This window comes from Conger conger, chromosome 3 (assembly GCF_963514075.1).
Source record: "Conger conger chromosome 3, fConCon1.1, whole genome shotgun sequence".
Classification (NCBI taxonomy): domain Eukaryota; kingdom Metazoa; phylum Chordata; class Actinopteri; order Anguilliformes; family Congridae; genus Conger; species Conger conger.
In genome coordinates, this window is record NC_083762.1 from 33,206,079 (window position 1) to 33,232,275 (window position 26,197).

The following is a 26,197-nucleotide window of genomic DNA, read 5'->3' on the forward strand; positions in this document are numbered from 1 at the left end:
CTTCCAGTATTTTCTAGAAAGATTTTCTGTTCCTGATATCCATAAGTGGTTTTACGTGCCAAAAACAATCTATCCAGTTTTGCATGTCCATTCTCCGGTGCCTCGTAAGGTTTACCAAGAACCGGGTGTTTTCGCGACTGCCTAATTGGTATGAATTAACCTCAGTTCTGATTGGCTGGCTAGACCCAATGAACAGAATTCCATCTAGGCTGAGTTCTTGGACTTGTTCCGGCTGCAAGGGAGGCCCTGCTGAAGCGAACTAGCGTGTCGTTGTGATGTAACCCACTCCTGGGTAAGTACACCTCACCTCTAGGTGTGTACGGAGCCAAGGGATAGACAACGAGAACTATACAGTAGCGTAAACCGACAACACAAGTACGTTTCAATGAAAATATATAGTATTATTAATAGTATTTTCTCTTTCAGGTAAATGTATGTGTACACAGTTATGTCGACTGATGCCGCCTACCATTAGGTGGATCAATTCGATAGGTTGACTTTGCACATAAGATTAACTGGGAGACTCGCCATCGACATCAGAAATTAATTAAATTAAAATGATCATGTAACATCACACGTTGTGTGGATTTATTTGAGGACTGATGCTTTCACAGTGTTTTTGTAACCGCTTCAAATCCTTTATAATCCGCATGCCAAGGGAAATGTCATTTCCCACAAGATAGGACCTTCGTTCAGCTATTTAACGTTATTTCTTTTGCTGGGTAAGCTTTGTCAAGCCTGGTCACAGTAGGCTACTGCTGCTATGACCTATATAACATGGCCGTCAGTGTTGGCCTGCCATCAGAAAAAATATAATTTTGGTTGGAATGCAGCATAGGAATTCAGCGGATCTATTTCAGAGAGAAATGTGTGCTAATGAAAACATTAAAGTTTTATATACCAGACTGATTTTCTCCAGAGACATTCTCATTTGATCTGGTAATACATATATGGGCAAAGGTTTTTGCTCCGTTACCTCAGACTTCCAAGGCCTATAGATGCACAATGTATTAATTGTTTAAAAATTCTGAGTGGAAAACAAACCTGTGCTGCGTTTGCGTATCAACAGTAAGAAGCACAAGAAAACAATGGTATTTTGAACTAGTTTAACGATCGTTACGATTAATTAGAAAACCGGATTATTATAATATAATGTAATGTAAAGCGTAATCAAATAGGCTACGTTTTAATAACTATTTCCCAAAACATCTGGACCTAAACAATCATTGGTTCACAAACTGTAACACATAATTAAACTTATGATCACACAATATATATATATTTATGATCACACAATATTGACAGGAAGATTTATTTGGTTGTTAAATCACCTTGGTTTTCTAAATTGAATTGAACGGCAGGAAGCTATTTTGCCCTCAGATATACCTAGGTAGATTAAACGTCTGCAAAAAAAACACGGCTAACATAGTAGCCTAAAGGAATATATTTTCATACTGGCTATAAGTAAACATACTAGGCCACACATGTCTAATTATCACCTTAATGTATGTTCTATCCGTTTTAACTGTATTGCAGTAAATGGGGGAGATCAGCGCAGTGATCGCAAGTACAGGTGTCACTGTTTCTGGGTGGACAAAAATATAAGCAGCACAAAGATGGCGGCCTCCTTACTGCGTATAGGTCGAGTCGGGTCTCTCAAGGTAATAATAAAGAATAATTGTTGTAAAGAAAATGTGTGACAACTGTAATGTTATATGATACGTGCGTTTGTGTTGTGACTATTTCTAATATCATTTGATTTAACTTAGGCTAAGGAATTTAAAAGGCATAAAACGACATGATTCTCTGATGTATCCTTGTCTTATTGACTATCGACTTGGTCTGTGTTTTAATATAGCATTCGCTCCCCTCCCAGGTAAAATGCTAGAAACAAACGTTCGATTAAACGTCTATAATAAATAAAATATTACCACAAGACGGGTTACATAATAGCCTAAAGGAATATATACTTTTATCCTTGTCGAGCGTTGACTAAAGTTGTCGTCCACATGAGATTCCTTCATAATACTGGTTTTTAAAATCAGTATAGTAGTAACTGCTTTTTTTGTTGTTGTTGACGTGTCATGATCCCAAGCTGCAACGAAGGCCAGTAACGTGCATTTCATTTCCTTGCTACCTTCCTAGATTGCTACCCAACTAGGAAACAGGCAGCGCAGTGAAACATTCCGAGTTCTGGTGAATATTGGGTTCTGTGTGATGGGTTCTCGTTGGTTGCGTGTCCTTCAGGTGTCGCTACCGATTTTTTTCCCAGTGTCTGCAGCTGGAGAGCTGGGGTGTTTTGACGAGAGCCCCGGCTGCTGCCCTCTGCACCAAGGCTGAAGGGCCCAAGCCAGTAAAAAAGGCTCCAGGTAAGTGCAAGCAGATGTTTTTTATTTTTATTTTTATGTTTAATTTCTTTTTCTTATTTTTTTCTTTCTTTCACAGCGGTGTTTTGAAAACAAACAGAAATTAGTATTTGAAAATTTAAGCTTGCTTAAAAAATACATTTCTGCATACTGTATATGTATGTGTTATTATCTCTATTGCAGGGCATGTATTGAGTTGAATGCAGCAAAATTACAATTGGAGTCTAGTCATTACTGACCTCTCTTTTTATTTTATTGAATATGTAAATGGTGCCACATGGGTGCACAGTCCGCCCTGGTGTAATATCCAGCTATGACCAGCTTGAAATACCAGCTACCAGCTGTTTCAAAACATAGCTTGCACCGGTCAAACCATGTTGGCTATGGTTTGACTGGGGCAAGCTAGTCTAACTGGTCAACCAGCTGCCAACTGTTCAACCTAGCTTGAGCTGTTTCTTTCAGCAGGGCACCGCCACCCTGCTTCAGCTGAAGCATAAACATACCCTTTTCCAAATGCGTGTCAAAACTTGTGTCGTAAAATGGAATTTTAACACACAGATGCAACCTAACTAAAGAAATGATAACTAAAAAGTGTTAAAGTAGGTATAATGGTGAAATTTGTGTGAACAAATCTCAATGCTACCTGCATAACAAAAAACTGCAAGTTCTGCGGTCATTGACCTACACAGGTTCGTTATGGATGTAAAATGATTTGCATTGAGCTGAGCCTGCCAAAGTTCTGTCTGCATCATTCATCATAAAGAAGCTGCTCGAAGCTTTGTTACAAAACCAGAAAGCAGATCAGTGAAGAAGGCTCAGCTCAGGAGAGGCTAGTCTGGAGCCAAATGAAACTTCCTTTTCCCCTAAGGAAGAATGACCTCATCAGGCGAGAAGACTTGGAAAAAACGAAATTCCATGAAAGGAGAAGACTTTCCTGAAAATAAGCTCTGCAGATTTGCCCTACTCCATGGCGCCAAGTTCACATTTGTGTGATCAAACCTAACTAGACTCTTCTGGACATGGTTTTTGGCAGTGTATTTGATGCTTAACTTCAAGGTCATGTTATGAAGAACATCTCTTCCGTTTCACTTCTGTGAAACATGGAGCCTCTTTTTGTTTTATAGATGTTTATTCTAGTGGGGAAATTATTGATCCAAACATGTAAAAGGAGGGACATTTGATCCTCCAGCTTAGAAGCCTGAACCACGTTAAACAATGGGCTTTAGGGTATTATATTGGTCAACAATGTACTGTCACTGAATATGACAGAGAGAAGAGGCGTTGTTCTCAACTGGCCATTTCCGCCCTTAAGTTCAGGTGAAATTGTGTTGTTCAAACTTGTGAGAGAAATTTGAGCAAGAACCAAGAAAACTGAAGAGGCAGAAGAATTCTTGCCAGGTTTAAGAGAAAGAAGTTACTTGGGAGAAAATACTGGAACCTCATTGAAGGCTACAGAACTGTCATCAATGTAGAAGAAGGAGTTGGAAAAATAGTGATAGCCAGGGAGCAATTCATTTGTGTATCAATATCCAAAAAGTTTTGAAATACTATTGCTCTGTGCTAGGTTGGTAGTATTAACATGGCATTTTATTTATTTGCTCTGGTTCAAGGAAAAGGATCCAGTCATAAATGATAAAAGTGAATTCTTTCACGCTTTGCCACCGAGTTAATGTGCCCATGGAATTTTTAATATGGTATGATAATATTATGTACGTTTTCACAAGCCTTTGGAGCATGTAAAAAGAACTTCAAATTGAAGTCAAACACAAATATGTGAAATACAATACAAATGTTTTCTCCCCCTTGTAGATGGTATGTGGTGGTGGAATCTATTATTCCTGTTAATTTAATGATTAAAGCACAATATTGAATGTACAATAGCTCAAGTTTCCTGCAAGGAGACATCTTCCAGGTCACTTGCGGGGTTGGGGTGGGGAGCAGTGAGTTGGAGCTGCCGGGTGAGTTGCTTCGCCTGTTGCCGTGGATGGTTACCATGGGGAAGACCCCATGACGAATTGTCACACACACACCCCCCCCCATCTGCTCTGATTAATGCAAAAATATTTCAACCTGTTGTTGTCCTGTTTGCCATTTTCCTCAGCTATAGAGGCCCTGGATGACCGGGCCACGCTGCTGGCCTACAAGACCACTGTGGCCTTTCCCGCTAAGCTTTGTACCCCGGGCCTCTCTCCTGAGCAGGCTGTAGTTGGTGTTGACCAAGGTGCAACCTCCCTCACTGAAGCAGCAGTGGTAGCAGCAGTGCCGCTTCAACAAGCTGCTTCCACTGCTCTGGAAGAGCCCAGCCTTGCCCAAACACTTGTGGACCATGCCCCCTCTGCTGCAGACACCAAAGTTGCAGCTGAAGCCATCATAGCTGAAACCGTAATTGCAGAAGCCCCCGCAGCTGAAACGGTCGTTGCCGGAGCAGACGCAGGTGAAGCAGTTGTTGCAGAAGCAGTCACAGCTGAAGCAGTTGTTGCAGAAGCAGTCGCAGCTGAAGCAGTTGTCGAAGAAGCAGTCACAGCTGAAGCAGTTGTTGCAGAAGCAGTCGAAGCTGAAGCAGTTGTCGAAGAAGCAGTCGCAGCTGAAGCAGTTGTCGAAGAAGCAGTCGCAGCTGAAACAGTTGTCGAAGAAACAGTCGCAGCTGAAGCCGTTGTCGAAGAAGCAGTCGCCGCTGAAAAAGTTGTTGAAGAAGCAGTCGCCGCTGAAACAGTTGTCGAAGAAGCAGTCGCAGCTGAAACAGTTGTCGAAGAAGCAGTCGCCGCTGAAAAAGTTGTTGAAGAAGCAGTCGCAGCTGAAGCAGTTGTCGAAGAAGCAGTCACAGCCGAAGCCGTTGTTGCAGAAGCAGTCGCAGCCGAAGCAGTTGTTGCAGAAGCAGCCGAAGCAGTTGTTGCAGAAGCAGCCGAAGCAGTTGTTGCAGAAGCAGTCGCAGCCGAAGCAGTTGTTGCAGAAGCAGTCGCAGCCGAAGCAGTTGTTGCAGAAGCAGTCGCAGCCGAAGCAGTTGTTGCAGAAGCAGTCGCAGCTGAAGCAGTGGTTGCAGAAGCCGAAGCAGTCGCAGCCGAAGCAGTTGTTGCAGAAGCCGAAGCAGTCACAGCCGAAGCAGTTGTTGCAGAAGCTGAAGCAGTTGTTGAAGAAACAGTTGCAGCTGAAGCCCCTGCAGAAGCAATTGCAGCTGAAGCAGTTGCCGCAGAAGCCCCTGCTGCTGAAGCAGTTGTTGAAGAAGTTATCACAGCGGATGCCCCTCCAGCTGAACCAGTCATAGTGGAAGAGGCAGCCCCTGAGGCTGAAGCAATTGTCGCAGCTTCTGCCAGCAGTTCTGGGCCCCCTGCTGATGAAGCATCTTCTTCCTCCTCCAGTGACTCGGACTCGGACTCAGACTCTGATTCAGAGGATGAGAAGGCGGGAACAAAGCTGATGGCTGACACCCATACGGAAGCTGTGACTGAGACCAAGGAGGCCCTGATCCTGACAGCGGTGGAGCAGCCCAGCAAGCCACAGGACGATGGAGAATTGAAAGTAGAGGTGGAAGCTGGCCCAGCAGATTCTGTGGAGATACTGCCTGAAGCCGCACCAGATGTCACCATTCCCATACTGGCTGCCAGCCCAGAAGCTACGCCAGAAGTTACTGTGGTTGCCGTGGAAGTTCCTTCAGAAACCAGTGTGCCCGATTTTCCTGCTGATGCTGCTGAGTTGGGTGCTGCCTCTGTTGTGAGTTCGGAGGACCTAGTTGACCCTGCACCTGTGCGAGCAACCGCCCCTGAAGAAATGCCCTCTGATCCAACCGTGGAAACTGCTGCTGAAGCAGTCTCTGAAGAGCTTGTTGCTGAAGCTGTGCCCGAGGAAGCACTAGAAGTTCCAGCTGAGCCGGAAGTTGCTGCCGCAGAGCAGTTAGCCGCTGCAGCTGAGCCGGAATTTGTTGCAGATGGAGCTGTGCTTGAAGCTTCCACCGAAGTTGTTCCTGCTGCAGAAATTACCTTGGCAGAAGCTGTGGCCAACGTTGCTGTTGCCGAAGCCGCCCCTGCAGAAACCATCGCAGAAGTTGCAGAGGCTGCTGCTGAAGCAGAAGTTGCTGCAGAAGTGGCAGCTGAAGCCACTCCTGCAGAAGCTGAGCCCACTGCAGAAGTTGCAGAAGCTGCTGCTGCTGAAGCAGTAGTTGCTGCAGAAGCTGTGAGTTCTGAGGAGCTGGTTGATGCAGCTCCTGTAGTAGCTGAAGCTGCAGGAGAAGAGCTTCCTTCAGAGGCCCTCGCTGAAGCTGTGGAGTCGCCTGAGGGTACACACCACACCCCTTTACGCCTTCTCTTTCACCACTGCCCACAGAAGGTCACCTTTTACTTTCATATGTACTATTTATTGCACACGTCCACCTTCATAATAAGGATGATTTTCTATTTTTTTCCCCACCGTCATCAACATATCTTATGAAAATACTAAAAACACTGAAAATGTTTCTGTCTGTATTTTTAGACATTTAGCATTCAACCACGAAGTCATTCATTTTAGTTGTTCGCTAAAGTCATTAGACACAGCTCTGAATAGACATTGATCTAAATTGTTTCAGTAAAACATTACATTACATTATTGGCATTTGGCATATGCTCTTATCCAGAGCGACATACAGTTGATTAGACTAAGCAGGAGACAATCCTCCCCTGGAGCAATGCAGGGTTAAGGGCCTTGCTCAAGGGCCCAACGGCTGTGCGGATCTTATTGTGGCTACACTGGGATTAGAACCACCGACCAGTGATTTACCTTAACCACTATGCTACAGACCACCCCTATTCAAATATGTTGAGAAACATTCAAATATGTTCTTTGTAATGATGAATTATGCTGACCAAAACAACAGTATGTCTCGGACTACTTTTTTTAACAACAATGGGGTTCGATGACTTTCGTTACGTTGGCATCGGTTAGGCAATAATTGTTCATCGGATGAATTCAGAGTTGGACAGAAGTATTATCGGTTTTGGTATTTTCATAGGATATGTTGACTGTACTGAAAAAATGAAAATTACCAGTGTTATCCTTTTAACATAGTTAAACCTAGTGGTTGAAGGTATAAGGGCCATAATATATGAACTAAGTCCTTGCTTTGCCCATAGTTCATTTTCATTTTAGCGCTTTTAAAAGCTCAATGCTGGTTGCTTAATCCTACTTTTAAAAAGATAAATCTTCCCCTGAGAAGCCTTATACTACATATGACAATCCCTTGGAAGCAGCCAATTGGGCCCTCCATTTGAAGTTTACTGCATGTTGCTTTCTGGAATTGTATCAATAAGTACGACCTGCATGATTCATCAAGCTGCACTGCCTGCTTTGCACGGACTTGCTGCCTCATGAGCACTATACATTATGTCTTGAGTTTAGGGTCCATTTGCCTCATTTTATTTTCCCCATTACACTTGCATGCCTTTTGAGATGTGACCTGTTCCTTGCTTGCGCATTACTGCTCCTGCACACAAACACACACACACTCAGACGTGGGCAGCTATAAACAACACTGGTCTGTGGGCTGGTTCACCTTGAAACGTCCTCAACCCTTGGACAAACTCAACTTCTGGTCTATTCTCTCTTCTGAAGACATTTCTCTTTGTGCTTTGAGGGTTTTGTCTCAGGGGCATTCTTCCTTTCACTATCACCTGTTTATCATCAACTTCTCTCTAAGATACTTCTTTCATTAATACATTTATCTGTTGACTTGTGTTTATTGTTTTTAGATTGAACAGCAATATGTGTGTCTTCTAAAGCTAATGTTAAGATTAAAATCTGTTTCAGTAAATGCTGTGGTTGCTTTGTGTTGGTTGAAGATAATGCTGTGGAGTATATTGTAAAGGTTAATTCCATAGGAGGAATATGCAATAAAAATAATGTTTACACTGTGTTGAAGCTTACAATGACAAATGTTAATATTTTCAATGATAAGGTTTCAGTGTATGTGTTAAGGTTAATGTTAGTGTTACAGTGTGCTTTGGGCTCCTGAGGAGGTATCTACTAACCTCTCTACTACCTCAGATTTATGAGAAACTTTTGTGGAATGAGATCTGTAGATATAGACTTTGGTTTTACAATTCAATTTCATGGTGGTTTTCTCCATCTCTTAGTCTTTCTTTCTCGCTGAATCGCATGTTTGTATGTTGGGAGAATGATGCATGGTGTAACTGATGTATTCTCTTGTGTGTATTCTGATGCTGCAAATGCACAATGTCACAACTCCCACCCCAAGAGTGGTTTGGTTTGAGTTTTCCTGTCGTGTTGTGGAATGCAAAGGCCAGTGGAAGAAAAAAGGCATTTGTTTCTCTTACAGTTCTACCAAATAAGTAGGGGTTGACTGTCCATCCAAGGAAAAGAAAGCTGAAGTTTGGACTACATGCATTATTCTGTACATCTGGTGAAACAAGAGGGCTGAAGTATTACTTGCCCTCTGCACATACTAATTCACCAGACATACGGCTCTTAACGTGTTTCAGGTTACATACAATGTTAGCATGTGTTAATGCCCTGTGCAATCCACATTCATCATTTTTAAGTTACACATGAAAACTAGTACTATGATATGAAGCTTGCTTTATTCAGTTGAGATTTAATTAATTGGGGTTTAAATCAATTCACTACAGTATGATGGACTGTGCTGTGTGATGTTGTCTTCTAATCTTGTCAAGTATCTAATTTAGCATCTTGCCCCCTTTACCAGGTCTCCCCTACCGTTTGTATTAGTGATTTTGAAATGCACTGTCTTTCTGTGACAGCTTTTAAGTTTTTAGATCATTTTCATTGCAGACACTAGTTTGCAGATGGAATACCTAGTGCAGCTATATCCCCTTGGTTCATTGTGATCCTTGAGTTCTCTCTCCAGATGTAGATTGTGTAAAGTTAGCAGGAGTGACTGATACATTAGAGTAGATCTCAGTGGTGGTGAGATTGCAGTGGTGTTGGAGCTCCTGGTTCTCACTTCTCCTGGCTGAGGCAGTGGGAAAAGGAAGGGGGTTTTCCTTTGTGGAAACACCCCATTATACACCACTTTGTCATGGCGGTGTGAAAATTGACATTACCCTCTTGAATTTAACTACTGTGCAGACAATGGCCACAGCCAGGGAAAGTCTCCAGAAGGGAAAAAAAGTTTATCTGTAAAGTGCATTTGAAAAATAACCAAAATGGAGACGATATAAACTCATTTTTGTCCACTCCCACACACACAATTTTATTCCTTTTATTTGACAAAAAAAAAATCAATGTAGCTGATTCTGTAAGCACCAAGGGCAGGTTGGTAACCTTTTTCTTTCTTCATCTTCCTCCTGCCTGCAGCTGCTGCCCCTCCAGAACCCGAGCCTGAGCCCTTTGACAACAGCACTTACAAGAACCTGCAGCACCACCACTACCACATGTACACCTTTGTGGATATGGACGTGGAGATGGCCAAATATAGGCTACCTCAGCCCTCCTCTGGACGGCCTTCCCCCAGACATTGAGTTCCCCTGCCTGGAGCTGAAACCCAAGACACCCCCGCCCCCGCCCCTGTCTGCGTGTGTCCTTTAATTAATGTCCCTGTTTATCCATGCATTTCCTAACACACTTGTAATTCTGATGATAAAATATAAGAGTCTAAGTACTTAAGTGAGGCTGAAGTTGTTCTATTTGTGCTTGTACATAAGACACGTGTCTGATGTGTCTTGTTGTTTTCATAACTGATGAGAATCTCAGAAATGATTGATGCCACAACAGCAACACTTGGTGGTGTCACTTCTGTAAGTTTATTTAGCATGCGTTTATACAAGTACACATGCATTACTGAGTTCAGCGTATGTAGCCTTTCAACTGCATTCGGCTCTTTATTACTGCATTAGGCTTACAATTTGAGATTTGCAATTTGCTCACACAATCTCACAATGTAATTTTACTTGCGATTGAATAACTGCCTGTAGAAATTTATTTCACAATGCAACATCTGCAACTGCTTCAGTGTTTGTATAACTTAAATAGTTTAACGTAGTTAAACGTAGTCAGCGTCATCCAAACAAAAATGTATGGTTTCCATAACTTTGCAATACTGTTGTCACAAGAAATATTTCATGAATGGGGGCTTGTTGATATTATAACGTATCTACGTCAGCATGAACCATTTACCGTCAGATATTTACAGTACCAATGTAACTTGGGTTATAGATTGCAAACATGCTACAAGTCAATTCATCCACTTATATGCAGCCTATTAATATTTCTCTGTTGGGGGTGATATTCCGTTTAAAATGTCATAAATTGAGAATTTGTGTCAGACCTTGATATCATAGTTTCAACTTCGTAAACTACAGTGTCGATTTTAGGACAGAGGAGGGCTCAGATCTCTCCCAAGCCAGGTCGTTTCTGAAGGAATACAATGCAGCAGTCTCCGGGGGCGAGAACAAGGCATTTTTACGTCATTATCTCCGCCCTATTCATGAATATTTACACAAACGCAACCCTGCGTGTCGATACGTGATGACGCCACGTGACATCTGCGGGTCCCGATTGCTGCAGCCGCTTGTCAGTGTGACGAAGATTGGCACTCAGGTAAGCTGTCACTCAAAATCTTCTTTTTCCGTTCCCTATCAATCAAACAATATGAGCTGCACTAAAAATGCCCTCGGCCGAACGAGAGAGCGGCATAGAGTAACTTGGGGCGGAAACTGCGGGGTGTGTAGGCCGACTGAAGATTGAAAACCTTGTACTGAAGGGAGGGAAAATATGTCGGCTCTTATGCGAAAGGGAATTTCTGGAAAATCAAGGACGAGAAATGGAAGCAAGGCCCTGATTCTTTTTTTATCCTCTCTGGCTGAGGCGCGAGGGGAGGGATAGGCAGCTGTCCTTAGCTTGATTGATAGACTGGAGTGGGCTGGTTTTTTATGACCATTAAAGGAACAGTGCGATTTAAGATAAATAATATAGCGGACCCGCTAACTATAAAAACATGGTTGTACAGCTGAGTGTTTTAAAGTTGATTAACAGAAAATGGTATCGTTTTCGCTGGCGAGTTGCCAAAATGTACACTTTTAGCCTGGCTAATGTTATGTGTAGCTTAACTAGCTAACTTTGTGCTTTGTATTGTATTTGGTGGTGGTAGTGCGCGACGGAAGAGAAACATGGCGGATATTTGCAGTTTGCTACTTTGCATTTTATTTTGATCCTAGCGCAGCGAATAACATGCCAGCTAACAATTACCGTTAGTCTAGTTGTTAGCTAACTTAAACGCTTAACATGAACCTTTGCTACCTAATATATCTACTGACCGAAAAATAACGCTCGGTATTCTGTTGGCGTTTTTTGGAACATTGGTTTGGTTTAAAAAGTCAAGCGACTGGAACGGAATTATCCAATACGGAACGGTGCCCAAATGCAGTTCGCGGCATTTACTTCGCTCCATACATAGGTTGCTAGCTAGGTACGTTAGTTAGCGTTGACCAGCGTTGGCGAACGAGCTGTTCCTCCAGGGGTGTGTTTCCACACAAGGCATGAAGGATTAGGTCTGAAAGTGAAACGTTCTATGGTCTGAAACAACAAAATCATAACAAAAAGTGGTGGACGGTACACATTTATCCTACTATAATGTGTTAATGTTAGCTAACAAATACACGTTATACTACTGTTAGTGTAATGTTGCTAATAACTTCCTTCGACGACCTATTTTTGTGTAAAGCTTCTTTAGTGCTACTGCAGGTTTCGACCATTTGATTAGCTAACGTAATAGAAGCTAACGTTAAGTTAGTTTGCTAAAAAAAAAACAGCAGACGTTACATGAGTATATTATTAGCCCTAGTCTGGTAGGTATCATTAGTTGAGCATGTGTACTTAGCTAACACGAAATAACTTAAATGAATAATTCTGATAAAATCGGTTAGCTCGGACTGACTTTATTTAAATTGTTATCTTAATAAAAATATGACTCTAAATTGTGAATTTGCATTGCACTACATTTTATTTAATAAAGTTTTTATTTTTGTTTTGTTAACCGGTTGTTGTGATCATATACAAATGTTCAGAAACTCAAAAGAAAGCAATATTTAAAACGTATACAACCTAGACATATGCTGAGAAATGAATGTCATTACTAGTTAATACATCCACTCTACTGTATGGATACACTGGAATGCTCTGCTGTTGATACTAACGTTATTACTATTACAGCATTGCTCCACCCCTCCCTCCCCCCAAAAATATTCTCCCCAAAATATGGTTAAGATACTGCTTTCGTATTGTGGTGTCCACTTTATAAGTATGAGCTGCCAATTTCAATCAGCCTCTAAACTTTCACTTGTATAGATTGTTCAGCAATTAGTATCGGACTATCAGGAAGTTATTCGGCTAATTGATATTAATAAGCCTTCATGGGTACTCCAAACTGCGAGGGCAAATACTTCATGGCGTGATCTTAACATTTCATTATTTCTAATAAGGTCACTGAATGCACTCTGCACAGGGAATGCAAGATTAGGTATTCAAAAGTGTCTCCTTGAAAAATGAAAGGTACAGTGATGTGTGTAAATATTTGGATAGTAATACAATTTTAAAAGGTTGTAATCCCTACATGGCTACCTTTAAATATGAACTTTAAAAATTGTGTCGCTGTCCAGATGCTTAGGGACCTCACACATACATTACATATTTTAGACTTTGACATAAACACTGTCTGTTTCACACATTCTTGGTTCCTGAGCTGCAGGGCAGCCATTTTAGCTGGGTCTTGAAGAGGCAGCGTTTCTTAAAGACACGCTGAAGCTGAAGTTACAAGAACACTTTTACATCCGCTTCCTGGAAATCGATTAGAATTGAGATTTGACATCATCGTGCACAAGTGGGCGTGTATGTCGCTGAAATGTTTGTCTGTTTTCCGTTCCCGTCCAATCAATATCCTTTCCACGCAGCGGTGTGCATCCTTATTTAGCATCCCCCTCCTCTTTCGACGTCAGTCAAATCAGCTCCCTCTCCTTCAAAAAGTCCCCCCGAAAGATACGTTCCACTCGTGTATACATCACATCACTTCAGTTTCAGCTCGTCTTTAAGAGGCCCTGATTTAGACCTTAACAGCGCAGTGATGCTTACTCTGGTTCTGAGATTCATAAGTTCTTACTCAATTATGTGGCCACAATCCCCCCGCCCAGAGTCCATTCAGAGTGTTGCGTTCAAAAGGGCATTAAGTTGGCCTGTAATTGTAAACATGCTTCAATGAAGAGCAGTTTTCACTCAGGCTTGCACATGTGTGTGTGCCTGCATGTGAACATGCATGTGTGTGAATGTGTGCATGTGCCTATGTGTAAATGTCTCTTCACAGGAGAGGCGCTGTACCCCAACTCTATAATGCTTCAGCACCCTCAGCATCTGCAGTAACCATGATGGCAGCTCAGTCGGTGACCATTGAGGAGTACCAGGAGGGAGAGCAGGTGGGTTCTGCAAGGTCCTCAGGGGGAACACTTTCGCAGGGCAGCCAGTAGAGGGCTATAGGCAGTTTGCCTTTAAGAGGGTCTATATACAACCGTGACAGTGATCCTGAGCAGTTCAACAAGACACAGAATAGCAGGGGAACCGCACAGTCAGCTCAGCTGACAGAACTGCTCTATGGTCCAAATTTATCCTGCCCAGACATCCTTAACAAAAGGTATTAAATACTGAAGTTTCAGTGTTACAATCATTGTGTCAATGTGCACTTCTTATGCAAATGTAGTCAATGCAGCTCCTGGAGAAGAGAGAACAATTCACAATAGTGCACCAATGTGTACTTCTGTAATTATAGTAGCAGGCATTCGCTGCATTGCAGGTCATAAACCTAGAATAAAAAAATTAAAATCTCACTGCTGATCTACATGGCAATTGGAAACTCTAGTGTTAACCTTCTGCCATCAAGAATGAGCAGATGGGTCCATGACTAATCCGATATTTTCCGGTTCTCACAAAAAAGTATTTTTAATGCTTCTGCTCTCAATCAATGCCATTGTTGCACAATCACATGTGCTCCTGTCACATGGCCCGAAACGCCATCCACCCACAGAGAGGAGAGAGGGAGGGAAGGAGAGGGGTGGAGGTCTTCATAAACACAGAGCAGGAGAAGGAGTCATTGATGGGACAACAAGAGTTTGATTTGTATGAAAGAGTTTGCATTCAAAATTGTGTAAAAAGGAAAAATATTGCATGAGGGAAGCTGGGTTTTTCACTTACTGATGACATGCCATTGCTTTTGCTTGTGTAAACACCAAGCGACAAAGAAAGTGTTGAGGGTTTGTTTTACAATCCCTCCTGCGTTTGAACCATTCACACCCAGCTCATGTGAGAAGGTGTAAACTGTGTCATTTGCATGAAACCCACAAATCTGGCTCCTGACAAAGGAAGGTGGTGTGAAATCTTCTGCTCACTCTCCTCAAATAAAGCAGTGTCCCTTCCTGTGAGAAGTTCTGGCCTGTGTTTGGTCTGCCAATGTTAAACCATAGTAAGAGCTGCTCCTGCATTGTAGGTGTATATCTCAGCTTTCTCATTTGCGTGAGTTAGCATGTTCCCGTAAAGAAGGGTTCCATGAGCCTGCAACTCTGTTCCCTGTTGTCTGCTGCTATCTGCTTGGTGTTCTCTGTGTGAGCTCCCAAGCAAGAGATTGCATTTATCTGCCAATACCAGGCCAGATGGGCAGCGGTATAGTATAATGGTGAGGCAGCTAGCTTGCAGCTTCAATTCCCGGGTGGAGCACTACCATTGTCCCCTTGGGCAGAGTATTTAACCTGAATCATATGCAACTGTATAAATGGATTTAATGAAAAAAGAGAAAAGGCTATAATATGAGCATCTGCCGAATGTAAAATTTAAATACCAGAGCTACATAAATGGTGGGCTTTGTCTATCAACGTTAAATAAGCATCATATTTCCAAATAGTCTTTTCTTATCCAGAATGGCTTGTAAAGCAAGAGCATTATTTCTGGAAGATGGCTAAAGCACTAATGTAGGTACCTATGGCAACGAGCACCATCACACGATCACAAATGCCACAATGCCACAATTTTTCCAGGGAGAATGTAAATCCCCAGAAAGGGATGCATCAGAAATCCAGCCGAGCTGGGTCAGTGGAAGCAGAGGCTGAGTCATGTGCTGACGGTGGTGGGGGAAGGTTCTGGAAGACACCACTGACTGCGTGAAGTAGTAAAAAGTTTTTGTAAAAAGTCTGTTAAATGTTCCTATTGGGAGTGGAAGGCATGTAAAGGGGGTATTGTTAGCCCTTGCCCGCCCCCCAGGGGTGGGTATTATATCGGCTTGCCATCAGAGTCGAGAGGGTCGAACTGGAGGTCCTGGTCCGTTCGCTCGTTCCTGGCCAGCTGAGGATGAAAGAGATGCAGTGTTTGCTCTCTCGAGCCTGGAGGCAGGTAGCGGTCCCTCAGTCACACTTGCAGTCAGGAGGAGGTGGGTGCTGGGGGTGGTGGGGGGGTGGGGGGGTGGTGGTGGGGGTGTGTGTGTGTGGCTGCCACAGCTCACCATCACTCAGAGAAATACTTTCACTTCTGCTCCCTCCTCACTCCACGTCCATCCATCTCTTGTAGATGCAAGTGGTGGAGCAGCAGACGGACGGCAACCCTGACCTGAGGTTTCCGGAAGGTTCTGCGGCAGGCGCCAGCAGCCCCCCTCCTGAATCGCAGACACCCATGGAGGCCGACAAGGAGGTGATCTACAGGTGTGTTCCTTCCTGATGATATAGCTCATGTAAACTGCACATTCTGATTAAATAATTTTCATATGATCTTTTGCATATGGCGTATTCTGATGAAGACATGTGGCATATGCCAATATTAGACATGTTATTGGAGTGCTATTTGGGCATGTATAAAGCTTATTAGGACTATCCTCCTCAGTCGAGGTTTGTACAACAGTGACATTACAGTCGTGAACTTACGATCTGTTATTTACTATCAGCACTGCTGTTACGGGGCTACTCCCATGTTTGAACTGGGCCAGTACCCAACCAGTATGCAGTACGGCACTTCTATGTTTTGCTCTTGAGAGTAACCTACTGTGACCTTTCCTTGTCTAATGGCACTTATTCTAAGCTCCCAGTAGTACTTTCTGTCCCTGTCAATACTTTCTTTGCCCATATGCCGACCCTTATAATTGAGAGGTTGTAATTCTGACAACAGCTCATGCATCCTGATTGATCCAGTTGGCAAGAGAGGGCAAGCCCACCCACCCGAGGGGGGAAAGTTTGGAGAGTTTCCATAGGAGTTTCCATAGGAAATCACCAATATGTGACTTCAATAAGTGAAGTCACATATTGAAATAATAGTGATTTCCAAAATACCAGAAAGGTGCTGTGTGGCCTACCGCACAGAAGACGGGTTTAAAACCCCGGATTTGCACTTTTATTTAACCTAGTAGCCCATGGCTAACAACAGCTAACGGCGCTAGCCCATAAAATACAATTGTTAACACTGCTTATTCTAGCTAGTTAGTCTACTTTTAATGGTTATCATATAATCATAATGTAGTTCACATGGGATTTAATAAGATGGAAGATGTCAGAGAGTGATACCTTCATTGAGTTGGATCATTTTACGTGTATTCAGACAATGCACAACTGCATATAAACAGGAATATTAAAAGAAGATTCTTTTATCAGTAGCCATGTAAACAGCTTATTCCAAATATTGTCTTATTCAGATTAATGATAGAATAATAGCTGGTGCGTGTAAACATAGTCAGTGTATCAAATTGTTGATTTTAACATACCCAATGTTTTGGCTATGTTTCAGCTTGATTTATGTAGATTTTCCAGCCTTGTGAAGGTTGGTGGTTCAAACCCCAGTGTAGCCACGATAAGATCTGTGCAGCTGGGTGCCCTTGAGCAAGGCTCTAAACCCCACATTGCTCCAGATGGGATTGGCCCCTCCATAGTCAAATCAGCTGTAAGTTGCTTTGGACAAAAGGGTCAGCTAAATAACTGTAATGTAATATAATGATGGCCTGCATTACTGGCAGCTGGCCCTCATATTGAGAGATGACTGCAACAGACTCCAAATGCAAATTGCACACAATCAGTTCTAGACCCTTTATTCACTTTCTTTTGCATGAACTAATGATGCAAAAACACAGCTGGTCAAAAAACTGCTGAGCAACCAATTGTCTAATTGCTTCTGCTCCCCCGATTGGGTTCCTTAAGCTTGACAAGCATTGCAGGAAAAGCCTCCATGCTGTTATCCTTGCCAAGTACTGCACCAGGGCTGCCAATAATGATGAAACCTTGATTTTGGCTAAATTTATTCTCTATTAAATGAATGTATGATTTTGGTTGGATCCATTGAAACATTGATGAAGTACAATATTTTTTACCTGTACATATTGTTTATCTCAATATGTTTTGTGCATTGCCAGTCAGGGGTGCCAATAATTCTGGAGCCCACTATTGTAATTTACATGTAGTATGCAGTATATTACAGTGAAATATATTTATGATTGCATTTTACCAAAAAGTTCATACATATTCGGTGCTTTGCCAGATAACTCAGGAGACTATGGCAGGAGACTATAGCTATACCAAGTGTTCAGATGAAATGAGTTGAATATTGACTGAGGCACTTGTCAGAGGCATAGTAGGTGATTGTTTGTTCTGGTGGTTTTTGTGAAGGCCTCATTGCCTGTGGCCTCCTTAAACCGCGTAAGAGTCCGTCAGTTTTGGCTGATTTCCTTCTTCCTGTTAAAAATGATAAAATTTAAATAAACTTCAAGTAGTCTGCGGTCTCTCACAAAAATTGGTGGAGATCCAAGGATTGATTTGTGGCTCTTTTGTGAGTTTTTTTCCAAACCACGTCCAGCTTTGAACTTTGATACAGTCAGCTTGGTTTTTAAGATTAGATATTCTTCTATCCAATCAGTAATGTAGCGGTTGTAAGAGCTTACCTCATTCTTCGTTCAAGTTCTACATCAAACCACTGGAAAGCTTTTTGTTTTCTTGTTCTTCATTTGATGCTTTACATGTCTAGTGTGTCTGTTTACGTATGCATCTAAATATGCATGTATTTGTGTTCTCAGGCACCCCCTGTTCCCTCTCCTGGCACTGCTCTTTGAGAAGTGTGAGCAGTCCACACAGGGCTCGGACTGTGTAAGCTCTGCCAGCTTTGACGTGGACATCGAAAACTTTGTCCGCAGCCAGGACAAAGAGGGCAAGGCCTTCTTCAGCGATGACCCCGAACTGGACAACCTGGTGAGGAGCCGGCTGCTTCACTGTGCCAGCACTGTTCCAGTCATTGTCATGGTCATTAACCAGGCTGCTTCTAATGCTGATATAATGTGCCAGACTAGTGCCTCTTTGCTTTAAGCCTGGCCAGTACAGTACACCTCACAGCTATAAACCCTCCCATTGTTCAGGACATAAACAAGGCTTTCTAACTAGTCACAAAACTCAATGAATGCAAATGAAGGCCGAAGATGCCCTTCGTTCCCACTGTAAATGCTGCTCCTATAGACCTCATGCCAGTGAGTCTTGCGATCTCACGACTTGCCTGTCTGGCTTCCTAGAAGACGTCATGACATTACTCTTTAAAACAGCTTTTTGTCTTTACGGTAGCACTGAACATAAAGTACCTTTTGGTGCGACATGCCACCTAAATCTGCTGCTGACTGCATAGCGTGGGCCTTTTTATTTGAGTTCCTGTGTTCTTCCCCAGATGGTGAAGGCCATCCAGGTGCTGCGGATCCACCTGCTGGAGCTGGAGAAGGTGAGCGACCTGTGCAAAGACTTCTGCAGCCGCTACATCGCCTGCCTCAAGGCCAAGATGAACAGCGAGACCCTGCTCAGCGGAGAGCCTGGCAGCCCCTACTCGCCTGTACAGACACAGGTACTCAACCCCTACTCACCTGTACAGACACAGATACACACTCAACCCTTACTCACCTGTACAGACATAGATACACACTCAACCCTTACTCACCTGTACAGACACAGATACACACTCAACCCTTACTCACCTGTTCAGACACAGGTCCTCAACCCACATTCACCTGTACAAACACAGATACACACTCCACCCTTACTCACCTGTTTAGACACAGGTCCTCAACCCCTACTCACCTGTACAGACACAGGTACACACTCAACCCTTACCTGTTCAGACACAGATACACACTCCACCCCTACTCACCTGTTCAGACATAGGTACTCAACCCCTACTCACCTGTACAGACACAGGTACACACTCAACCCTTACTCACCTGTTCAGACACAGATACACACTCCACCCCTACTCACCTGTTCAGACACAGGTACTCAACCCCTACTCACCTGTACAGACAAAAGTACACACTCAACCCCTACTCACCTGTACAGACACAGGTACACACTCAACCCTTACTCACCTGTTTAGACACAGGCACCCATTTCCCCCTACACAGACCAGGGTGCTCTGCGCCAACATAACTCTGCAGCTGCCTGTATTCAATATGTGTGTCTGTCTGTGTGTCTGTGTGTCTGTGTGTCTGTGTGTCTGTGTATCTGTCTGTCTGTCTGTGTGTCTGTCTGTCTGTCTGTCTGTGTGTGTGTGTCTGTGTCTGTGTCTGTGTCTCTGTGTGTGTGTTTTCCAGACCTCCTCCTCTTTCACTGGGACATTCAGCCCCCAGGGGATTGTGGTGCCAGCATCAGCTCTGCAACAAGGGAATGTCACTGTGACAGCCATTAACCCAACCCAGGTGGTGACAGGTACGTCTCCACAGTGTTCCCTCCAGCTGTGTAGAATGCTGGTTCATCATTACCATTGATCAGAGCAACACATACGGGTACTTTCACCTATACAAGTGCTCACTGAGTGTATAAAATGAACTAAAATGTATACAAATTATGTTTGGTATCCAGAATCGAGCGAGCTAGATTCTACTGGTCTGGCAGCATGCTCTCTGTCCCATCTCTAGCTAGCTGGTGAAATAAAAATGAACATGTTTCACAGTCTACGAGATGTCACTGTGGTAGGCTTACTGAGAGCCCAAAGTCTTAACCTGTGTATTTGCTACGTAATGCAATTTTAAAGAGTGTAAAATATTGCATTTATCAACGTGATAGTTTTTCGTAGCACGTCTATGTGGTTTTCCATTATTATTAGCACAGATCTAATCATTTTTAATCAGACATGGCAAACATACAAAAACGCAAAACAGGGGTTTTCAATACCTTGGCTGTGCAGTTCACAACACAAATGTTTGGCATTTCTTATTGTTTATTCGATTTGGTTCTTTGTCGTTATCGTCTACTTTTACTATGGTTGTCAATGCAGTGTGCCTCTGAAATGGGGGGGGGGGGGGGCATTCACAAGGAAGCTTCAGTGACACAACTCTCTAATCTATAGCTGAAAACGCTTTTAAAGTTTCCTTACTCATGAATAAGCAGCACGGTCTATTATTTATTCTCCTGATGTGTCTGCTTAGGTGTCAAGTTCATTCAGATATTTTAATTCACTGTGTGTGTGTGTGTGTGTGTGTGTGTTCCAGGTGGCACTGTGTACCAGCCTATCACAGTTGTCACTCCACAGGGACAGGTAGTGACACAAGCCCTCTCACCTGGGACGATACGCATCCAGAACTCACAAGTGAGTCTCCCACACACGCACACAGACTTTACATTACATTTTACCATACACCTACGTGGTAGACATTCTCATTCAGACTTACAGAAGAACGTGTAAGATATATGACTGAAGGCACAGGCTCATTTAGAATCAATAAGTGTTAAAGCTAGCCACACAAACCAAAAGTAAATACCATGACCGAATTAACCTGTTTTGACACAGCTGTCCCTATAACATCACTATTCCAAAAGGAAATCCAAAAATGAAAGAGGAAGTTGAAGAGGGTGCGGGCAACCATGTATCATAAGATGGGGAATCCCGATGTTGGAAGTAATGCAAGTTAATTCCACCATCGGGGCCAGAACAGGCAGGAGAAAGTGCAGCCACTTAGGGGGAGAAGGTAACAGAATCTGGTAGGTTTGTAGGGTCTGATGATCTCTTGAAGATATAAAAGAGCTTTCCCTTTAGTTACCGAGCTAAGTCCAAGATTTTAAATCTGCAAGCTGTTGCTCTCTCTCTCTCTCTCTCAAATGTACAAACACACTCTGTTTCTGTCTCTGTATCTCTCTGTCACTCTCTTTCCCTCTGTACCTCTTTCTCTCAGATGAGTCTCTTGTGTTTCTCACGGCTCTGTTCTGTTTCGCCACAGCTCCAGCTGCAACTGAACCAGGACCTCAGCTTCTTTAACCACGACGACAGCTCATCCAAGAACAAGCGTGGAGTCCTGCCCAAACAGGCCACCAACGTCATGCGCTCCTGGCTCTTCCAGCACATCGGGGTGAGGCAGCGGGGCAGGGTGGGGATGTTCGGAGAAAGAGGGCATAGAATAGACGAGGGGGAATGGGGAGGAGCAAATCAATTGCAAGCACAGAACTGTGTGGGAGTGAGAGCCGAATTGAGATCCCTAGCCAACTACCTTACTAACAACCGAGGAAAGAGATTTCAGCTCGTCTTTAAGAGGTGGCAGGGGCATGTAGCAGAGGACAAGCAGTGTTCAAGCCTGTGCACGAATAAAGTGATAACACACAGGAAGGTTTACAATATGTGTACAAATTCAGCTGTCTGATGCATTTTGTTTTTGATTTCTTCACTGCGTTCATGTGTCAAGTTGTGCTCGTGTGCCACAGCCTTGTTTTGTGTGTGGAGGAGAGGCAGACAACAGGCTTATGGGGACTTTAACATGAGCCACTCACTGAACATGCTCTGTTTCCCACAGCACCCCTATCCTACAGAGGATGAGAAGAAACAGCTTGCTACCCAAACTAACCTCACTCTGCTGCAAGTCAACAACTGGTAAGTCTCGCACATTCACGCGCAAATGAATGCTCACACACATCACTCATACACGTTGTATGCAAAAACACACAATCTGATATACATCCACACACATGTAGAAGCATATACTCACACACACTCATGCAGGCACGTACACACTCAGACAGGGACGGACACACACTCACACGCGTACACACATTCACACAGAGGTACGTGCGCGCGCGTGCACACACACACACACACACACACACACACACACACACACACACACACACACACAGATCCTGAGTGCTGTGACGTTGGTCTTCCAGGTTTATTAATGCCCGGAGGAGGATCCTGCAGCCCATGATTGATGCCAGCGCTGCAGAGACACCCAAGACTAAGAAGAAGACCCCACAGAACCGCCCACTGCAGCGCTTCTGGCCCGACTCCATCGCCTCCGGTGTGCCCCAGCAGCAGCTCACCATGGCAGACGGTACGACTGAAGTCAGATCACACTGGGTGACATTGACAGTTCACACCTGGCCACATACATTACAGCGTGTTGCCATGGGTACTAGCAGGTTATGTCCCCACTAGGGTTGCAAAGGGTCAAAAAATATCCGGTAAATTCCATGACACTTGATAAAATGTTAAATGGGAAGTTAAGCTTGGGAATTTTTGGCCTAATGTCAATATAAAATGTTAGCTTATAGTAGTGAATCATTTTGGGGAGAATATACAGATAATGAGGTTTCTAGATGTGGTTATAGAATTTTACATACTGTGTCGAGGGTGACTGGTAATTTTACACACTGTGTGGGAGGTGAATGGTAATTTTACTCGCTGTGCGGAAGGTGAATAGTACTTTTACACACCGTGTGGAAGGTGAATAGTACTTTTACACACTGTGTGGAAGGTGAATGGTACTTTTACACACTGTGGAAGGGGAATAGTAATTTTACACACTGTGGAAGGCGAATGGCAATTTTACACACTGTGGAAGGTGAATGCTAATTTAGTACACAATGTCTGGAGGGTGAATAGTATTTTAAAACTGTGGAAGGTGAATAGTAATTTTACATATTGTGTCGAGGGTGAATGGTAATTTTACACACTGTCTTGAGGGTGAATGGAAATTTAGTACACAATGTCCGGTGAATGGTTATTTTTCCAGACTGTGGAAAGTGAATGGCAATTTAGTACACAATGTCCGAGCGAATGTTCGACAGTGAAAGGTAGCTTTAACACAGAGCGCTCCTCGCAGGCACCATGGTTACCGTGAGCATGGACGGGCTGCAGACGCTGTCGTCAGACGGAGCGACGCTGGCGGTGCAGCAGGTGATGATCGGAGGTCACAGCGAGGACGAATCGGGCGACAGCGGAGAGGACGAAGAGAACGGAGACCTGTCCACCTCCAACATGGCCGAGCTGGGCCTGGATACCTGTGACTCACTGCAGTAGACTGGATCCGGAGACGCAGTGTCACACAGTGCAGCGCACCTACAGTACGCACTGAAGCACACACACACACACACACACACACAATGCAGCAAGCACAACCGTCACACAGCCAGAAGCGCCTCGTTGTGGTTAGCACGTGCACAAACGGGCGCTGCGCTGTTCATCAGGAGTTTCATTAAAAAAAAACTCTTTTATAAACGTAGCTGTAGGAGAGTGCACTTTTTTGTATCATACAGTAAGGCTTCGAAAGTGTTAAAACACACCCTTAAGAAAGTTTTTAAGGTCGTTAAGTTAAGTAAATGTTGATGACTTTTTTTTTTTTTCACCCTTTTGTTGGGGGTGCAAACTCTTATGCAGTGCGTCCTTCAACTGGCATGCCTGTGTTTGAATAGCTGTGCAGATGAGATTTAACAGGAAGAGAAGTTATTTTTGATAAAACCTGACAAATGATGGGTGTCTTTGTTTTGTGGTGTTTTTCTTTTTTTGTAAGGAATATTTATGTATAGATTCATAATTATAGTTACGCTGTTGCCCTGTTTTCTCCAGGCCATGTGGATTTTTTTTGTTTTTATACGAACACACAAAAAAATGGATTACAATGAAAATTAATTGTTACAAATATCCGGAGGTGAGATTGGTTTTAACGTGATCAAAAAAAAATTCCTTTTTTTGGTAAATGTCACCTAAAAGCACAGGAAAGCTGATTTCAGCATATAGACGAGGGTAACTGAAAGGAAGTGGAATTCCAGTCTGTTTGGTGCATTTTGTACACTAATGGTATAGACTGGATGTTTAGAGCCGGGTAAGATTGTGGACTGGGTCACAGATTTCCTCATACTGATTTTGAGCAGGTTGGGTCGGGCTCCATTGTGGAGCCTGAGTGTGGTGGTGAGATCAGTGCAGAACTGATGACACGGTTTCATTTCACCAGCAGCGAGGTGAATTTGTGCTTGTACCCTTGTGGAGCTCAGAGTTTGGAGACGCGTTAACGCGTAAACGTCTGCAACAGAATGTGGCATCGCCCTGGGGAAGCAATAAGAGTGCGATTAGTTCCCCTGGCTGAGGACCTTGGTCTTTCGCTCAGCTGACTTGTATCTCTCGTTATGTGGTTTTAAAACCTGGAGGAGACCTGCCCACGTTACCGTGTCGCTCTTTCTGAGGATGGATTCCCGATACACTGTGTACTGTGAAACATTGTCAGGAGGGATGAAATGTACCCAAAGCCGTTCAAAGCAAACTGTTCACTGTGTGAACAGTTACACCACAGGCAGAAAGAAATAAACTGTCCAGTGTGGCAGAGATGGAGGGGTTTTATTGCATGTAATGTCTTTTATATACATTTAACGGTAAATAACTAGTCAGAACAATGATAGATAGAACAAACTGAGGAGAGGGAGGAATCGGTGGTTAGGGCTTTATCAGCTGTTAAAGACAGCTGCACCTTTACGGGAAACAACTGCCACGTTTCCGTAGCTGGTGGATGTATGCAGTCACAGCCACAATGTGTGTTCACAGTTTTCTGACACACACACACACACACACACACACACATACATACATGCAGGTCCTCTGTGAGTGTGAATGTCTGTGAGGTTTTTCTTGGACGGGGAGAGAATGAAAAATATCCATAAAATGATTTGTCTCATAAGTCACTACACAAATTAGGCCTATTTTCCATGTGAACAACCGTAAAAACACATGAAAGTGAAGATGAATTCAGTGGTGAAGCTGGGTACTCTTCATCCCTCAAGCTCTTCATCCCCCCCTCCCCTTCCACACACTTGCTAACTGTTTCTGCCTTAGAGCTTTATATTTTGGAATAAACTCTTACATAACATCAATCTCTGAATGGTTCTTTGTTGTACTTGGTCTTGTTCTTGACCTTGAGTGAAGAATTGCCTGTATGAAATTTGACTTTTTTTGTTTGAATGTACTCATAAATTTGGAATGGCCAATTTTTCAAGAATCATTTCCCATTGATAGTAAATATTCTACATCTGTAGAAATAGTAAATGACCGCCAGGCACCAGTGTAAACTGCATTGGTAATGTGTTGTGTATGACATGTGGTCTTGTACACATGCCACAGATTGATGCTGTGATCCTGCTTCTGTAATGAGGAGATATTATCCTATTGGACCAACAGTTTATAATCACTATGAAATATTTTGAGTCATGCCATGCTACCAAATGTTGTAGATCCTGACCTCTGTTGTCCTGGACTCAAGTCTGAACACTTTGCATTGGGGGGACCTCCACAGTTAAGTATGAGTTTCTGCAAGTCTTGTCCTCATAAAGACCTGACTCGGGTGTGTGTGTTACATGGTCACACCCACACACTGCATCAGGGTCATGTCACACTAATGAGCCTCGTCACCCAGGTAGGGAAGGCGTGACGTTGGCAGAACCGTTGAGGGCGGTGTCCTGATAGTCTTTGCTTGTCCTTGGTTTCCGCGTTCCCTAGTCAGGAAACCCTAGCCTCCGCTACATTTTGTAGTCCACTACACAAAACATTAGAAAAGTCACAGGGGCGAGCCAAGCAGTACAGGATAAGAAAACTATTTTCGGTTG

The 26,197-nt window shown here is 43.4% G+C and overlaps 2 protein-coding genes across 7 annotated transcripts; both read left to right on the top strand.

Moving 5' to 3' along the window:
• Positions 1 to 135: 135 nt before the first annotated feature.
• Positions 136 to 9,972, top strand: ndufv3 (NADH:ubiquinone oxidoreductase subunit V3). 3 transcript variants are annotated; one of them, XM_061236713.1, is made up of 6 exons: positions 136 to 292; positions 1,537 to 1,661; positions 2,146 to 2,196; positions 2,273 to 2,369; positions 4,468 to 6,636; positions 9,669 to 9,972. In XM_061236713.1, the coding sequence occupies exons 2-6, from the start codon at positions 1,617 to 1,619 to the stop codon at positions 9,830 to 9,832; spliced, it is 2,526 nt and encodes an 841-aa protein (XP_061092697.1). In that variant the 5' UTR covers positions 136 to 292; positions 1,537 to 1,616; the 3' UTR covers positions 9,833 to 9,972. The 3 variants fall into 3 exon arrangements, with proteins under 3 accessions (XP_061092697.1, XP_061092700.1, XP_061092699.1); XM_061236715.1 differs by having other exon boundaries at positions 223 to 375; XM_061236716.1 differs by lacking the exon at positions 2,146 to 2,196 and having other exon boundaries at positions 137 to 292.
• An 806-nt stretch (positions 9,973 to 10,778) lies between these two features.
• On the top strand, positions 10,779 to 25,468 carry pknox1.1 (pbx/knotted 1 homeobox 1.1). Of its 4 annotated transcripts, none has more exons than XM_061235809.1 (11): positions 10,779 to 10,910; positions 13,666 to 13,774; positions 15,909 to 16,039; positions 18,388 to 18,559; positions 19,023 to 19,193; positions 19,936 to 20,050; positions 20,833 to 20,930; positions 21,559 to 21,687; positions 22,126 to 22,202; positions 22,496 to 22,659; positions 23,431 to 25,468. In XM_061235809.1, the coding sequence occupies exons 2-11, from the start codon at positions 13,724 to 13,726 to the stop codon at positions 23,625 to 23,627; spliced, it is 1,305 nt and encodes a 434-aa protein (XP_061091793.1). In that variant the 5' UTR covers positions 10,779 to 10,910; positions 13,666 to 13,723; the 3' UTR covers positions 23,628 to 25,468. The 4 variants fall into 4 exon arrangements, with proteins under 4 accessions (XP_061091793.1, XP_061091794.1, XP_061091795.1 ...); XM_061235810.1 differs by lacking the exon at positions 10,779 to 10,910 and adding an exon at positions 10,960 to 11,033; XM_061235811.1 differs by lacking the exon at positions 10,779 to 10,910 and adding an exon at positions 11,960 to 12,860.
• The last annotated feature ends 729 nt before the right edge of the window (positions 25,469 to 26,197 follow it).

Excerpts from the sequence above, each read along its gene's own strand:
- ndufv3 (XM_061236713.1), top strand. The coding sequence starts at position 1,617 with ATGGCGGCCTCCTTACTGCGTATAGGTCGAGTCGGGTCTCTCAAG. Across the intron at positions 1,662-2,145 it reads GTCGAGTCGGGTCTCTCAAG|ATTGCTACCCAACTAGGAAA; the intron begins GTAATAATAAAG and ends CTACCTTCCTAG. Across the intron at positions 2,370-4,467 it reads GCCAGTAAAAAAGGCTCCAG|CTATAGAGGCCCTGGATGAC; the intron begins GTAAGTGCAAGC and ends CATTTTCCTCAG.
- pknox1.1 (XM_061235808.1), top strand. The coding sequence starts at position 13,652 with ATGTCTCTTCACAGGAGAGGCGCTGTACCCCAACTCTATAATGCTTCA. Across the intron at positions 16,040-18,387 it reads GACAAGGAGGTGATCTACAG|GCACCCCCTGTTCCCTCTCC; the intron begins GTGTGTTCCTTC and ends TTGTGTTCTCAG. Across the intron at positions 22,660-23,430 it reads GCAGCTCACCATGGCAGACG|GCACCATGGTTACCGTGAGC; the intron begins GTACGACTGAAG and ends CGCTCCTCGCAG.